At 34.4% G+C, this 18,609-nt stretch overlaps 1 protein-coding gene across 1 annotated transcript in view; it reads right to left on the reverse strand.

Annotated features, from left to right (window-relative positions):
- Positions 1 to 9,831, reverse strand: part of LOC105251772 (neo-calmodulin) — a 44,039-nt gene extending 34,208 nt beyond the window's left edge. The window contains exon 1 of the mRNA XM_011258779.3: positions 9,383 to 9,831. Within this exon, the coding sequence (XP_011257081.1) occupies positions 9,383 to 9,421 (39 nt within the window). The 5' untranslated portion in view covers positions 9,422 to 9,831. The remainder of the gene's footprint in view (positions 1 to 9,382) is intronic.
- Positions 9,832 to 18,609: the final 8,778 nt, after the last annotated feature.

Consider the following 18,609-nt stretch of genomic DNA (forward strand, 5'->3'; position numbering starts at 1 on the left):
TGTTAGTACTTAGAATTAATGTACCGATTAGTTTTTAATTGCTACATGTGTCTCTTAATATTAAAACAGTGTCGAAATATTATATCACACTTGCCGTCATGTATAGTAATAATTTCATGCCATCACGACCACGGAACATCATTAATAAAATATCTTGACATTTGTGTTCATATATGTTGCATCTTTTTTTACTAAAATACTTTTTATCATATATTTTATATTCTTTGTTATTTTACTGACATAAAGCGTGTGGAAAACGTCATTCGAGCCTCGCTTTCTTATCTTCCTGTAGATTCCGAGAACTTTTATACCCATTATTTCCTGGAAAAGGTGCGTTCGCACTCGTGTACAGAAGCGTAGATTGTAAGGGAGTCAAACGAAAGAAAAGAAATAGGGATATTTAGCACATCTCTCTTTTTTTAAGTAAGTTCAAATAGCCAATCATAAATATGGAAATGTCTTTTTCTTCGTCTTTCTCTTATTATTATACTTGCGCTCCCTCTTTCTTTAGCAAAGGCTACCGTAATAATTTTATCTTTTTCTTTCGGAAAGGCGAATATTTTTTCCCCTTTTATCTAAATCCTATCTAAATTTTAGGTAATCGTTAATAATCGTTTCGAGTCCGTGACATCTTTTTATCCGTTGACAATTCTACGTGCGACCGAGTACCGGGTGTGTCGAATTGTCTCGAGATATTTATTAGTTCGCAATCATACAACGTGCGTTTCTTTTGATATTCGATAAATGACAGCGATCTAATTTACCTACAAGACATTGCATATGGTGAAATTTGAAAGCTTCAATTTTCGCGAGTAAAATAATGAATTAAAACGCGAGTGAATTATCGCCGTTTATATTTCACAGAATTTTTTGTGTTCTGTTTTTCCTGGAAAAAATGCGCTCTTATCTTATGTTAGATATACAAGTTTCCCCATTTCTCTTTAACTTAACCATCCAATTTTTCCTAAATATTTCATAACCATTGTAATCAAATCATATCAATATATTTTATGTTTTGCCGCGTATTCTAGCAGCTGGTAAAATTGAAATATTTTAATTTCATATTAATTAGAGAGAGAGAGAGAAAGAAAAAAAACCTAGATTACTAGCACTTTAAGGCACGATGCTTTTTTACTAGTTGCTAAGTTGCTAGTTGTAAATTAGCATTAATAAAAAAGCTAGTAAAAAAACATCATGTAAATCACGCTTTATGGCAGCGCGTAAAGAGCACAATTAGTGCTCTGAAGTACATATATTTCATGTTTCGTGTTTCAATTCTCGCCGCGTATTTTTGCTGCGTCATAAAATAATTTTTATTTAATCATTATTTTAAACGAGATTTTAAAAGCGTGATACGAACTTTGTTTACGTCGCAAAGGATGTGTTGCGACCCCGAACGCGCGACTCTGTCATGTTTCCCCCACTCCACACTGCCAAATTCCTTCGTACTGTTACACGCCATGACAGTCGTAATAAGACGCTTGGTCGAGCTGCGTCTTTTCCGCGCTTCTCCGCGCTTTCCCTTTTTTCGATAGTGATCGGAAGTGCCGAATTTAATAACGGGTAACCATCATAGTGCGTTTATCAGCCGCGATAATCTTTCTGATAATCTTTCGTATTCGTAAGCGACGTTGATGTGATTTATTTGCCGAAAAATTGCATATGGCGGGATTTGAAAGTTTCATCTTTCGCGGAACGCGAGTGAATCAGTGAATTGTCCCGGTTTATATCGCGCAAAGCTTTTTGTGTTGGATTTTTCCTGGAAGAAACACGCTCTTATTTTTAATGTTTGGCGACGCGATTATTTTTTTCTCATCCATCCAACCTTCCTAAATTTTTCGTGACGGTTGCAGTCGCGTCGCGTAATGGATCCGAATAGCGCCCGTTATCTCTCGCATCATTTTATCCATCGAAAATGATTTCTGCGGGTGAACGAGTGTCTAAAAAGTCGATTCGAGTGACAGTTTATAGTTTTTGCATATCGATCGATCGGTAAGAGATTAATATGTCTTTCTATATTTATAGCCGCCGAAATAACTGTTTTGCCGCTATATATAGTAATTTCGCGCCACGGTAATTTTGTTACCATGGCAACACGCGGGAAACACAATCAGTGAAGTACGCCGCGTTTCATGTTCCGTATTTTATTTTATTCTCGCTACCCAAAAATTTTTATATAACTCGTTTATCGTGATGGAAATCACGAAAACATCGCTCGAGTCTCCCTTTTTTGTATTGGTTATGAAGAATTTTTGCGCCGCTTTTTTCTCCCCTTTCCTACCTTAACCCGTTTCTAAATATTTCGTAATAATTATGTACAGTCGTAGCACGAGTCCGCGACGAAGTCGCGTTTGCTTCGTGTTTCTCGCGTCTTTTTAACCGTCGAAAGTGAATTGTGCTTGTGACGAGTATCGGGAGTGTCGAATCCAACAATGTGTATTTTATTAGTTCGCGCGATGTGTCTTTAACCGAGGATGTCGTTTAATTATCTGAAAATGGAGCAAAGACGAAAGGAAACAGTGACCAGAGAGAGCAACGACTGAAATACGCAGTGACGATGTATCATCGACAGGTGAGTCAATGATTTTATTTTCCTTCCATGATTGTTGATTTATTGACTACGATTTCGAATTATTCGATAAATGCCATTGCGACTTAAGATCTCTTTGTTTTTTATTGTCAGTACTTTTAATATTGCGAGATTTTTATTATTTTTTCACATTTTATTTTTTTACTTTTTTATTCTTAAAGTATACATTTTTGAAATGCATACGCGATTATACAGATAATAAATTTTGAACATTTTCATTAGATAGTTAATTAAAAACAAAAGATCTTTTGTGATGTAAAAATATATACTCGAAGAAAATATGAATTTGAAAATGAATTATTATTTATTTCTAATAATAATAATTCATTTTCAAATTCATATTTTTTTCGAGTATATATTTTTGCCAATCCTCATCGAATTGTTTGATAAATAATAATCATAGTACTGTTGGTGTTTAATAAGAAATAAAGATTGCGTGAGGGAGGTACAAAATTTCTATAATCATCGAAATAATCAAATTACATAGATAAATAGATATAGATGAGTAGGCGCAAGTAGTCGCGGTCCTGAATGTGCGTCCGCGAGTAGTGCGACAGTAGCGTAGTACCGACGTAAATACCGGGTGACGCGCGCGTCGGTAACTCGTTCACGACTCGAGCGGATTCTCGTTTGGTTCACGTTTGTACCGACAGACGCGGTTTGTACCGAGGAACTTTCTTCGTCGAACAACGTCACAGCATCCGGGAAGCTTTCAAGGAGGAAAGAGCTATGACTTACCGACCGTTTGCAAAAGCTTTGCACTAAGCAATGCACTTACCTACAAAAGAAAGAAAAAGACACGATTAGAGACAATTATTTTTTAATATACTATCGATATATACTGTTGATTACGATATATAATTTAGCGAGGCGATTAAAATTGTCAGTGCTTTTCAAACGTATTTGGTTCAAAATAAAAAGTGTAATTTGCTTTTATATTTTTTGCATATATACATATATCATGCTTTTCTTATGCTTTCCTATATCTTTTAATCATAATTTACTCTATTTGTTTATTTTTATTTTATTTATTTCGTTCAACGGATTAGATAAAATAAAAATAAACGAATAAAATAAATAAATTTAAATATAAAACAAAAATGTATAATAAAATTTTTGGAGAATAATATTTAATTGCTTTAAATATTTTAATTACTTCAATTACGCATTAATATCTAGACAACAAAGTTTGGAAAAATGTACAGTTTGAAAACCACTGTTCGAAAGAGAAATAGTTTAAAGAAATATTTTAAATAGAATAGATCCGAAAGCGATGCCGTAAATAGAACCGTGCGTATTATTTGAAAATATATGTGTGTATTCCAAAAATAATTGTTAAAAACAATTATTATTAAAGATCGGGTAAAAAGTATTTTTAAATTATAATAATTATTAAATTACAATAATTTATTGAGTTGATATTATTGATTAATTTTAAATAGAACTCATCTAATTATAGAAATAAAATAGGATATTTATAAAATAAATAAAATGAAAGTAACATATTTTTGAAAAAGAAAAGAAAAAAACAAGCTTTAATTTAAGATATAAGTAAAGTGTTAAATATTGTGTACGCATTAAAATACAAAAAATATATTACAAATCATACAGCACGGTTCTGTATGTAATATCTGTATAACGACGAAACATGCTGAAATTTTTGATTATATAAATACCATTTTTACGGATATTTTTTCTTAGTTTCATGCGTCTTCGAAAATATCGTTCATGCTATACGCGATTACTATAAACTACAGGCTAGATATAAAATATCACATATAAATTTAACCAAAAGTCACAGAATAAAGGAGCGTTTCTAGCTTTAAATTTTTTTCTAAATCAATAATCAAGTTCTCAAGCTCATAGTTCAGTGCTTCTCAAATTTATTATAATTAAAACGAGAGTCGATATATTTTAAATTTTTTTACGTCTTTTTTACGACGTATAGAAAAACGTAAGTGAAAAAAGATACGCTTTTATACTGCAGAAGTTGAGTAACACTGATCCATAACTTCAAAGGTCGACCCTGGCACTACCTACTTTTTTCTATATAATTCACTTAGCGCGAATGAGGCGATTACACTACATATAGGCTATTCCGCGTGCACCGAGGTCTTTTAATTATATCGCCGCATTTAACGTAAACGGATATGCATTAGGCTAATAAGATGCATTACGATCCGTGTCGAGTTCTCGTCTGGGGCGTTTTATGCAATTTTTCCAAGACTCTCGTGTCGCGACAAATCAAATAAATGCGAAATGTCCTAGAATTACCGAAAGCCTTTTGCAAATGTGACATAACGAACGTATATAATTAATCGAATCGCGTCAGATTCGATGAACGATTACGTTAATTGCAAGATAATTTTCAAAATATTTTGGTTGTAACGAGAATTTAACGACGTTTTCTTACGAAGATTTTGCAATGTTTTACGACCATGATTTATACGCTAATAAGAACGGCGATAATTACGGCTTTCTAAGGCTTAAGATCTAATCTAGCGGCGCCTAAGCAAAGAACCCAAGCTTTTTCTTAACTTTGAAGATACCTGCACGACCATCGGTCCGCGATGCGCCTGTACAATAGAAAAGCATACGTTATATACGGATAAATGTAAGAGAAAAAACGATACGGTATCTCGTTGAATCATCCATAAGTCAATTTCGAAGATCGTGCAAACATAATCACATATAAACGCGATTTATTTATCGGGAGATTATTATATTATTCGATTACACATTTATTGGCATTATTATTCATTATAATATTTGTTATTGATGTAATTGTTTTAACAGTTATTATAATATTTGTTATTAATATGATTTAATGTAATTTTTTTAAATGCGCCTATTCATATTTTCGGAAAGTCAATTTTATATTTCTGTAATAAATACGTCGATGATATCCGTGGTTAACAAAATTAACCGAAAATTAAAATATTGATTAAAATATGATAATCATACTTTTAAGACCAGATGCACGCGATCATGAAATATTAGCATCCGATAGCAAGTCGCAAAATGCGAGCGATTCGCCATATCGCGTTTGTTGTAGGCCTAGCAACAGGTGGGTTGTTATCCTGTCCTTTAGGCCAGTCCAATACTTTCTCTCTATATGTAATCCGTGAATAGGAAGACATTTGAAACTACTGCGATTGTTAATAATGAACGATGAGAGAGTAATTCTCCAGACGGAACTTCCTCGTCGCGACAGAATGCGCTCGTAAAATAGTCACTGGGACAAATCGTAGCCAATAATTCAACAAACTGAACATAATTCAATGTCAACTATTTTAATTGTGCAGAGAAAATTGAATTTGTACAATCAATTGGTTTTGAAAATATTGGATTTGTATGATTGAATGAATTTATTAGATAATTGAGAAGCTATAATTATTTATATATAATTGAGTAGCTATAATTATAGCTCCTCAATTACCTAATGAAATATATATATATATAACTTGAAATATGATATATTTCAAGTAATAAAATTTTTATTATAGAAATTAAATAAAGAAATTATAATAAAATTATTAATAATTGCACGAAAAAAATAGTATCATCCACATTTATCTAAAAATTTATTCGAAATTGTGTTCAGAAATTGATACAACATATACTTTGCATATGATAATGAATGTATGTATAAGGATAAAACGAGCATAATAATGTCGAGTATTGAACATTATCCTTGGATTCATATCCGAGTAATGGTGTCCTCCATCATATTTAACGATGTAGCAAGAGAAGTAACCATCCTTATTTGCCATTGCGATCGAAGAGAAGCAGAGTTCGCGGTTTTAACTTGGCCCGATGTAGTGTCACCGTGGTAGATATCTCTTGGATCGTAACACGAACAATTACTGTCCATTATTGATATTAACACTATGCGGCGACAATATCGTGTTATAGCGATATACTCTGCAGAGCGGAAGCCCCTAGCGTATGCCATAAATTAACATCGAAACTTGGCTGAACACGAGAGCCAACCTTGCCGCTTAACAAATGTGTCAGTCGCCCTTTTCTAACCTTTTCCATTTAAAGGTTGCCAAGATTTTATATTGTATCGTGCTATAAATAATACATTTGCTATATAATGTATACATTAATAATGCAATCATTTATTATTATTAATTATTCCGAAATACTTGACTGATTAAAAATGATGGATGAGAAGGGAAATCAAGAGAAATATAATTCTAACATAAAGGTGCACGTATATTTTATATTTCAAAATATTATATTTTTTTATATTTTATAAGTATTATTTATTATATATATTTTACATTTGAAGGAAGGAGATTATTTTGTCAGATTAATGTCTTGATAGTATAACATATGACATTACTTTATAAGATAATTTTTTATGCTATATAAAACAAAAAAAAAACAAATTATTCTATGCTATATAAAACAAAAAGTCTGAAAAAAATACCTTATCGAATATGTCTTTCAAATAGCGAAGTAACACGCGATAAATAACATTAAAATTATAAGAATGAGTCAAATGACATTATAGGTATAATTTATACCTTTTTTACGATGGAAAGAAAGATTTTATATTTACATTTTTCCGCACATAATTAAACGTCAGTCTCAAACGAGGCGGAAGATGTGGACTACATCTGTTGTCGCGAAGCTGTCGAGATCGTTAGAGACGACATGAAGGTCATGTCCCGGTTTGCCACCCAAGAATCCCATCGGCCCTACGGGTGCCTGGGAAACGGGAGGAAATATATATATATCGGAATAGAGAGAATTTTCTCTCTCTCTCTCTCTCTTTCTCTCTCTCTCTCTTTCTCTCTTTCTTTCTTTCTTGTCGTCCTTCGCGCACATCTACTTGCTTTTCCACGATGTGACACGACGACTGGTAAACGCCCACCGTTGGACGTCGGAGAAAAAGTCGACTATCGACTATACGTCCTTTGACATGAAAATCACACGAGTGAGGAGTTGCCATTTTTAAATTTTGCTCGAAAGTGAAATTCGCGCGAGCCGTTTTCTAATTTTATTTTTATTTAAAAAATCGCGCAATCTATTGTATGCAACACTTACGTAATATTGCGTGAATCGTTGCGATGCGAATATTCCTATGTTATAAAAACTCTATGATAGTAAAGGAAGTTGGATATTTTTGCAAGATTGCAAATTTATCGATATATCATATAATAACGAGATATCATATAAATATTCGTTCCTATTATTAGAATATAATATAATTGAGTTTATTCGAAAAAATATATAGACTATAAAGTATATAAATATATAATAAGAGTATATGCAATATTCATTATTTTATGTCTTACGTATCTTTATTCTTGAATCAGAATTTTTTATTTTACATTTTTTCAAGAGGTGATATTCGCACAATGTGTAGCAGTACTGATCATGAGATATAATTTTTTGACGAATTTTTCTTTTTTGATAAAAAATACTGTAATAAATAGCTTTCGAATAATAACTAATCAAATAATAATTGTATCATAAGAAAAAAATCGATCATGTAAATCAATTATATCTATGAAAATTAGAATCATAAATTGTTGAATACTTGCATTTGCTTCATAATATCTTACTAGGGGATTTAAAATTTCGCACTTTTAATCTTTTTTGTCTTTTTTTTTTTAAATAACTATTATGTCATTCTTAGTACGAGACTTAAAATTTTTGAAAGACCAAATGGAGGACGGCAATTTAACAACAACAAATGATTGCTGATTCTTCCCGATTTTATTGTTCTTTACCGAATTCGAAAAGGATGTGACGAATCGACATTGCGATAGAAAGTCTTGCTCGTGTTGGCTTAATAGTCACGTTCTTCTCGTCTCTTAAGAACGGACATATCCCACTTCTTGCGAGATAAAAGACAATGTTGTTGCAAGTGTTGAATAAATGTTGCTTTTATTAAAAGCATTCGACAATCGAAATCTGAGAACTCTTGATCGAATTACAAGATCGTCGATTCCGACAGCGATCGAGTTATCCAAATGTATCTTTCGCGACAAAAGGCAACATCTCGATTTCATTCGGTACTATCGATTGTTCACTTCTCATGCGTAATCGCAACAACTTATTTAAAAAAAAATGCTTCTCTTTCTGTGGATCCAATTTTTCGTAAAATTCCGTAAACTTTGATCTTTATTTGAGCGCATCCACAATAGAGCTTGAATTTTGCGATAGACGCCACTACTAGGCGAAAGGAAATTCATAAATATTAATGTACTGTACGTCGCATCGATCTTCTGTGCTCGTTCAATTAAAAGCCGTTGATTAAAATGAAATTTCGTAGAATAACTATCCTCTATAAAGCGTACGTATTAAATCTAAAAAATGCGTTTAAAAGCAGCACTCGCTTTTAAGACGCTATTTAAAACATTATATTAAAAAATAATCAAAAGATAATAGAGTCATTGATATACGACTATGTAATATTTTTTACTTTAAGTCGTCAAGTTTAGTTATTTATTTTTATCACGTTTCTGTCATCAAATTACCATGAATAAATATAGAGGAAAATTTGGCGCTACTATTCTATCAAAACCCAGGATGTAATATCAGTTGGAATAACTTGTAATCCTTGACTTATAATAGCCAACGGTTTAAGGGACTAATTTTAACCGCGAGATTAATTTTCGAAATAACGAGACAATTTCCGAGCTCGCTCCGCAGACGCCTTTCGAAATTGGTCTTTCGGCGAGGTGGCGGCGACAGCGGCGAGATGAGACGGTCAGCCATTGGCGGCTGTTGCGAGAGAAAATACGGATGTATGATAGAATCTTTTGTACTCACCCGGCGCATCACGCGAAGGGAGAACGAGGATGTCTTCATTTTCGTGGTAATTCTGACAGCTTCCTACGAGAAATTCCGGGATCAGGAAGGTATCCTGGGATGGCTTCCTTCCTCCGCCAGCGTCTCCGTCGTCGTCGCCGCAGCCCTTGAACGGAGGGAGAGCCTCCGATGCTGTAGCCGTGCTCTCCCGCTTTACGTTTCCGCCCGTTTATTTATCGTCGTCGATGATCGACGAGGCGGTCTCGTCCGCTTGGCGCGACCCGGATGCCAACTAGAGGAGCAGCTGGCGGATCTCGACGGAACGCGCGACGCGGAGAAGGGTCGTTCTCTCAGGGGTGGCTGGAAGGCTACAACTACAGGTGGTCGCGCGTTGTTGACTAAATCTTCGCGCCCGATCGTATCTGTCCGCCGCTCTATCTCTCTCTCTCTCTCTTCCGCGCGCGCCCTTCCTCCTTGTCTCCTTTTCGCTCCACCACCCGCCCCAGTCGATTCGCCCCAGCAACGCGCATACCCACGCACTCTCTCACACGTGTGATACGAGCGCACGCGCGCTCCCACGCGATCTCCTCTCTTTCTACCATTTTTTTTCCATCCTACAACTTCCTTTCTTCCGTTCCATCTTCCTTCGTTCGTCCGAGAGAGCATCTCGAGTTGGAAAAGGGGAAAAAATATGGTCGAGAGATCACCGATGTTTTTTTGTCTATAAAATTGTAGCGCGCGTATCTAGGCGAATAATGCGAATATATGGCGTAAATTGATCGATGGCCGATCGATAGTCGGACTTGTCGATGACTGAATCTTGATATCTCGGCATATGTTAAGCGAGGGTTGGGTAGGAAAGGGCGGACGAGATGTACTCGGCTATAGCGATGCGAGGGGAACCACCCGATGCTTGCGCCCGCGCATACTCCCTGCGATGCCATTTTACCACGCCGAGAATTGCGCCCCTCGTTCAAGGTCGTGGGACTCGATAGTAAAACCGTGCGTCGATATTTCATCCGTCGCTCGATGGGTGGAGACGCGCGGATATAGTTGCAAGCACTTTATATCACCCTATATAACCTAGCTTTATTCAACACTTGGCTCGACGATGATCAGTTGAGAGCGTCATAACTCGCGTTATCTATTTTAGACGTATTTTTGCGCGATCTACTATTTTACACTTACGTACGCTAAATTAATTTTTAATGATTTATACGATTACGTCTTTATTGTTATAATTCATCATTTGACGAGCAACGGGTAATGAAGAACGAGAGATCAATATTTCTCAAAAGTATTTTTTCACAATCCTAATATTCCTCGAATAGAGATTTGTAAATCTGTAAATATTCGTGATATTATCGAAACAAATATTGAAAGAATATTAATTTTTATTTATGAATACTTTATGTTTGTTTATGATGTCCAAATTTGCATTGAAATAAAGATTATTAAAATTTATTGCACGATATATCCATAGACGAAACAAAAATTTGATAAATCAAATAAGCATAATCGAATTATTAGTAATTTTAAACTCTATAATTGAAATTGTATGTGTACTTCCACATGATAAATTTTAATAATTTGTTTAGTTTTTTTTTGTTATTTATTATTATTATTATTATTATTAGTGTATTATGTAAAAGGTATTAAAACTAATATAAATCTCATAAATCGATACATCGCTATCTCTAATAATTAAATATTGCATTTACAAGAGATGATAATTCGCTCAATTTATTTGTCAAAAATATAATTTATACAATTATTACTTTATAATCTTTTTCGTTGAATTGTATCAAGAATTTTTGAAGTTTGAAAGCTTTTTTTTCTGCGACATTGTCTTTGATGAATTACATAATTTAATTTGCAGAATTTGTAATAGAGAGATATTTTTTATCATATTATATTATTCTATAACTCGTTTGTATAAGTTTTCAAATTTATTTCGTTTCTGTAATTATTTTTTACCGCAATTTTTATCATATTTTTTTCTATATTTTTATTACTTTTTAATAGATGTATCGACTTTGGAGATTTTCTCATACTTGAATTCTCGTCTACTTTAAAAAAGTTATTTATTCAAAAGTTTGAAATAACATTATTAAAGTGTTAGAATCTTCTAAAGAATATTCAATATTCTCTCATGGATGTACATTTTAATTTCAAACATTCAATTAAGGGCTAGGATCTAAAAATAAAGTAATACGTCGAGAGTTTTCTCCTTACGTTATAAAACAGAATAGCTTTATACATAACTTTACCTCTTTGTAAATCGGTTCTTTTTCTCCCGTCTTCTTTAGTCTTCTTCAAGGTGTATCTATCAAAATTAGGTACATATGCAAATCTATTTTGATTACGAAAATGTTTATTTCCAGTAAGAGATGTAGAGATCTTATAGAGCATGATCGTTTACGGGGAACAGTCACAGGTTTGATCGGTTAATAAACTGCAAGTTTATTCGCAATGTTATGTTACACGGATGGTATAACGGCGATAACGGAACAATATGTGTACGTGTGTGCGCGTGCGTAATCTTGCGCGCTCGCAATTGCGTGTACGTCTCTGTCTGTGTGTATATGTCTCTATCTATACATATTTTTATATCTAATATCCGCATTCTGTAAAATATAGTAATAATAATAATAATATAATAATAAGAATAAGAATAATAATAATAATAATACGCGAAGTTTCGCGCGCTCGTCGCTCACATGCACATCGTTCTATCTCACTCGTTCCCTTAAAAAGTGCACTCTGGGAATCCGTCGCATACGAACGATGCACGTGTTGCTCGTAGCCGCATTTAACATCCAGAGACTGGTGACGAAATAGAGGAGAGAAATAAGTACAACAACAACTATTGTAGCTTAGATGAGAAATATATCTTATTGCCGAGCCTCAGACGCGCGGAAGATATTATGTATATATCGTTATTTAGATTAACTCAGGATGATCTCATCAGGGAGAAGGGGTGGTGGAGTTTGACGTTAGTCTTAACGAGCTGTACGTAGATTTTGGCAGTGTCGTTTCGCTTTGGGCCCAGAGCGGGACCGGAAGCTTCGCATTTGTGCGTGGAACCTTTCCGGAACTATAATTTCGCGGAGGCATAATTAGGCTCTTTCTCGGATAGGCTTCGTCGGGGCGAATGTTGCCGATTGTCCTCCTCGATCCTACTCGATTATATATCGCAAATACGGGCAGGGGCGTACAAATCTTACGCGTTCATTAATTATGGAAGTGGTATGGAAAGTCGGTGGCGGAGGTCGATTACGACAGGTCTCTTCAACTCGGGGACGCGGATGATGGAAGAACAATCAGCGAGGGAAGAAGAAGAGATGCGTGTACGTTAATTGTTGCGGGGTAAATATATACAAGTGTATCCGTCGTCCCCCGATTAAATTGAAGGGAGAAAATGTAGGAGATACAAAAAAGGAAGCGTCTAAATTGAGATCCTTCTATATCCTCGTCTCAAGTCCGTCCTATTTCAATATTCTGGATCGTAGTAAAGATAGATCTGGTATCTCTTACATTTTCCAATCCGATCGAATGGATCGCCTGCCTCAAGTTTGATACCGCGTATACCTTCGAAAGTACTCGATACAGGCGATCGTTAATTTTGCGATCGAAATGCAAGATCGAAACAAGAATTTAGACCGATGTATGTAATTTTGTCAGATTGAACCCTTTCGCTTTAGACAAATGTCAAAAGCCAGATATACTTAATGCTCGATGATTCTGTATACACATTATTATCTATATACAAGATGCGTAAGTTTACACAAGTGCAAGGTATTGCGCCTTTCTTCCTCTCCTTGTCTAAATTTATACAAGTGCGACAGACAGACATACGGACAAGATATCTTAGCGAAAGGTGATTGTGTAAAACTCGAAAAAGGTCTGAGGCCACGGCAACTGAGGTATCTATGAACAAACGCATTTTCACCGTCGTTGATTTAGCCTTCGTGCATGCATAGTAATATGATCGACGGATCCGGGCCGTTGTCATATATCAACGGAGCCTCTTTTTTATTTTTTTATTTATTTTTTTTTGTTCTTTTCCATCACTTAACGGCTTAACAATTTGTCGTCGTTTTTATCTTCGTTTTGATATCTCTTAACTACCGGTAATCGTTCCCGTTCATTAAATCGAAGACGCGTACTTTTTTTTTCTTTCTTTATGTATTTGTATTCGTTTTGTACTTGTACTGTTCAGCAAGGCAGCGTGTTGCACTTTGTTTACATTATAATTATAGTCGGGCCGTGATTGTCCACCGAAGATTCCACAACGTCGCGAAATTGTGCGAGAATTCTTGTCGAGAAGCGTAATCCCCTCCCTCCCCCCTCGTTGCAAACTTAATACGGACTCGTACTGATACATCGTTTTCTATTACGGTTAAATTGATCGATTTGAGCGAGTCAATCGACATTGGTACGACGATGGGATGTAGAAAGCATAGGTGCACTCGAACCTCGATATAATGCATCCCGAGATAACTTTGGAAAATAAAATATCACTTACAGAATAAATTAAGATAAATTAAAAAAAAAATTGAATAATAAAATTAAACGTAATAGAATTGAAATATATTATAATTTATAATTAAATATTAATTCACGCTATATAAATATGTATGTATCAAGTTACTGGCAAGTCGTGAAAAATTATAATTTGTGTTGTAATCTATTAGAAAGTTAAAAATCATATCAGAAATTTAAGAAAGTGAAAATCTTTTGAAGGTACATCTCCCTTTAGTCATTCGTAGTAAAAAAGAACGTTCAAGTTTTTCGTCTGCGACTTTTTTTTTTCATATTTTCTCACTTCTTTAATCTTGTGGTATCATCAAACTCGGTTCGTTTGATCGATCTCGGATTCGCGCATCATGTCGAGGATCGAGCGTAGAAAAGAAATATGAACCCGAAAGTGAATGTAAGGAGCAGAGTCCACGCGAGAACTACTTTCTTCGCGATAATCTCGATATTTTCGTTGACGCTCTTCCTGCGGATACAGATGTAAGGATTTCTCGAGAGAAGAAAAAAGAAATATAGACCGAAAAAAGCATGCTATGATCTGCTCTTGCAACACGTGGATCCTTTTGCGTTCTACGACCCGTTCTAAACTTCGACAGCTTATGATGTTTGTGACGATGATGCAACTAAAATTAAACTTACGATGTAGCGATAAAAAGGGATGGATACCTAGTGTCGCACACGCGTCGGCGAACACCTTGCGACGCGAGCGAACGATTTTTCGCGATTCGCAGTCTATACACGTCGTGACTATGTATCTCTCCCCTCTCTCATCTCAGGTTTGCGGACAAAAATACATACGTCACAACGAATTTTCGAATAAATATTACTCTTTATAATAGCAATATCGATTATGTAGCGATAGTGGTATTAGTTTGTAAAAGATGATTGCAGTGGTGAATAGCGATAATAATAGCAATATAGAATAATCATAATAACAGCAATATAGTCATAATAACTGTAATTACTATAATAGCGGCAATAATAATAATATAATAATATAATAATAATAATAATAATAATAATAATAATAATAATAATAATAATAATAATAATAATAATAATAATAATAATAATAATAACTGCGTGTGTAATAATAATAAAAATAATAATAAGCATTCAATATAATAAGATCCCCTAACACATTTAAACAATCGGTTTTATAAAACGTCGTAATAGAATACGAAATAAAAATAAGGATCTGAAAAGATAAGATACTCTAACAAAGGTGTCTATACAATATTTATGCGTGCGTAGTGCAACATAACCAGTACCATCGACCAGTCGTCAATATTGTACACATTTTATGAACAAAGTTTGATTAAACTATAATCTTATAATAAACGTATTGTGATATAACAAAAATTATTGACAATATTGAAAATAATAGTAATATAGCAGTACTAATAACAATATAACAGCAGTAATATAATCATACTAGTAGTAGTAGCTATAAAATAAAAACTATACTAAACTGTGCTGCTCTACTACTACTAATAATAATATTTATATAATCAATAATTAATAATAATAATAATAATAATAATAATAATAATAATAATAATAATAATAGTAAAAATAATTATAATGATGAGGGGGATGATGTGTGATGATGCTATTATCAATGAGAGTGACGCTGGTGAAGATTATGGCGGCGGCAACGATGACGATGACGGTGACAATGAGATAATCATAATATGATACATAAAAAGCATAATATATAAAACTCTCCGGCGATGTTAGAATACACAAGTATCTCCTCCATATGTGGATAGACTCTCTCGCGGAAGATATGTTTAATATACGTACAATGAATATCCATAATAGTATCAGAAATAACGGACGTACAATATGCGTGAAGCGAGAGGAGGAGCGCAACTACTGCGGATTCTCGCTCTCGATCTCTCTCCACTCGACACTCGTCTTCTCTCGGGGAAGAGACTCGCGAGGAGATCTCCCTCCGAGGAATCCTCGTTCCCTCGGAACGCTTTCAACAAAAGTAAGACGAATCCGCAGCCGTTACGAATCTTTCCCGCGTGTCTATTACGTTGTATGATACATTAAGAAAATAGCGCATACCTCATTCGTTTACGCTCGTGCGATATTCGATTATTCGCGACACGCACGCTCGACGTGCCTTCACTTAATCTAATATATACACAGATATAATTATCGTATACATATACGTATACGTACACGTACATACATATACATACACATATACACACTTCAATTACACTTTAATTATTTGGAGGTGTTATATATTCACATGGGCTCATCTCTCTCTCTCTCTCTCTCTCTCTCTCTCTCTCTCTCTCTCTCTCTTTCTTTCTCTTTCTCTCTCTCTCTCTCTCTTTCGCACACATACATATACACGCACATTCTCTCCGGGAAGTACACATATGTACATTCAAGGGTACATTAAATTCTCCAGTGTCGTTTCACTCGTGCGAACAATAGATGACGTGCGACGTTTGAAGTCTCGCAAAGTTCTCATTGGCCCGAATAATTGGATTGGATGTTAAATTGACTATAGACGATAAGTTGCATTAGCCAGATATTCGTCGAAGCTTGATGCTGCATCGCGCGAATTACGCGTTACGCCGACGATAATGCACGTCGGCGCGCGACATAATGCAATAATCTTGTCACATGCGACAAAATGTGCGATGTGTTATAATCGTACGTGTAATCAACTTTATCACCGTAAACATAATCTATTTAGATTTCTCCTCCGAATATCTCCGTCTAGCGAAACCAATCGTCTTCGTAGTCAGACATTTAAATTCAAATGAATTCAATTAACACCTTAATCATAATCTCGCAGTGCATACTCGATAAGAACGATATGAGGTAATGCCCTATGTACATAAAAAAAAAAAAGAAAAAAAAAACAAAGTCGACAGTTAGCAATAAAATTTTTGGTACGAGTAGAAAAGATCCGTACTATACGTAAGTTCTTAGTTATATTGAGCGTAAATAATCAACCGTTTTTAACCCTATAGTTTTTCTCTTGTCGATATAATAATCGTCATTAAACTGACACGACGTTTTTTTGTTCTCTAAGTATTATCGTACTATGCATTAATTTATCCATAGACAGTAATGATATTTTCTTTTTCTTATCGTTTCATCATTATTTTTCGTCTCTTTTTTTTTTGTAATTTTCTCTTCTTCCGATAAATTTAAAAATCTTCGTAACAATAAATTTATACTTAAGATTCTTTTAATATTAATTATGGCACAATTTAAATATTTTATTTAAAGTCTTTTTAAAGACATAATAAAAATAAATCTAAGTAGTCTTTCTCCTATGCACGACGTTCTTTTCTTTTTTTTTTCTTCAATTTCATATAATTACATTGTTATTTTATTTTGTTTTATTGATTAGTATGTATTTTTCCTTACTTCTCTTTGTTTTCCATTTATAGTTGCATTTTGATCCCCCTTTTGGAAATGAAATTTCTTTTCTCTTTTCGTTAAAATTGAAGAGTGTTCCCCTACCGAAAACAATCAATTTATAACTTTCCCAGACTCTCGATATTCCTCGTGTTAGAGTTACGAATCGCCATTATTTAGAATCAATTTTGTCAGTTAATATTTATTTTTAGTTAAAATATTGGATTTTGTTAAAAATGGAAATAGGTAAAAAAAATTAAATAAAAATAATATATCGCTCGACTTTCGATAGAAAATTCGACGCGTTATAAAATGCGATATTTTCGCAATACTTTTTCAAGACGAATATCATTCGCGTCCGGGAAAGTATTACAAAGTTTTCTCGATGCTCTTTGGTAATATAATATCACACACGATGAAAGAAAACTTTAAACCAATTAAAAAAAAAAAGAAAAATCTAATCAGTCGGTTCCTCTAAAAAATAGGAATATATATATGTATGTATGTATGTATATATATATATATATATATATTAAGAAAAACGAGGAAACACTAGTAGAAATAAATTTGAGTCTTTAAATAAATCGACGATTAAACGTTACAAAAAAAATCAGCCTTCTCAAAAGTATAAATTCGCGTATTCGTCACAGCGCCAGGAAGTAAACTTGACCTCTTCGAGTTACACCGATTCGAATTTATACCGAAGAACCCGTTCGTCGAAGAATGGGTGACTAACTTAGAAGTTTCTCTTTTGACAGGTCAAAATGAAGCTGTTGACAGCGCGGAGTGCGAGGAAACGCTTCCAAAGACGGGCGTTCCTGCCTTGAACGGTTACGATATACACATATACATATGTTTAGTCTGTTGACGATGAGATTGCACCTTTTTGTTGCCGGTCGACAGGCGAAAACCGAGTGATTTTAAGTAAACAGTAACTTTTCACTGGCGTGAAAACCGCAGAGAGAGACGCTACGATCCTCGAAGCGACACACGCATCGCACCCTATACCGCCGCGATATAATAAATCCTGCTGAGTCTTACACGTCGGTGTAATTTATAATTTTCTCGTACAATCGGGAGAATTACGCGGTATTTCTTATACATCTCGTAAATATATACATGCACGTTATACACAGGATGCGAGCGAAAGATAACGTTTAGATAGAATCGAAAATATTTATTTTCGCCGCGTATTTATCTTCTTCTCGGCTTCCTCCTCTAAAAACCATACGGGACGAAGAGAAATTCATTAATACAATAGAGATCCGACAAAATTTTTTCTGCGCAATATTTTTTTCTTTTTCTTTAAATCG

Source organism: Camponotus floridanus, unplaced genomic scaffold (genome assembly GCF_003227725.1).
Source record: "Camponotus floridanus strain SB8 unplaced genomic scaffold, Cflo_v7.5 scaffold4, whole genome shotgun sequence".
In the NCBI taxonomy this organism is placed as follows: Eukaryota; Metazoa; Arthropoda; class Insecta; order Hymenoptera; family Formicidae; genus Camponotus; species Camponotus floridanus.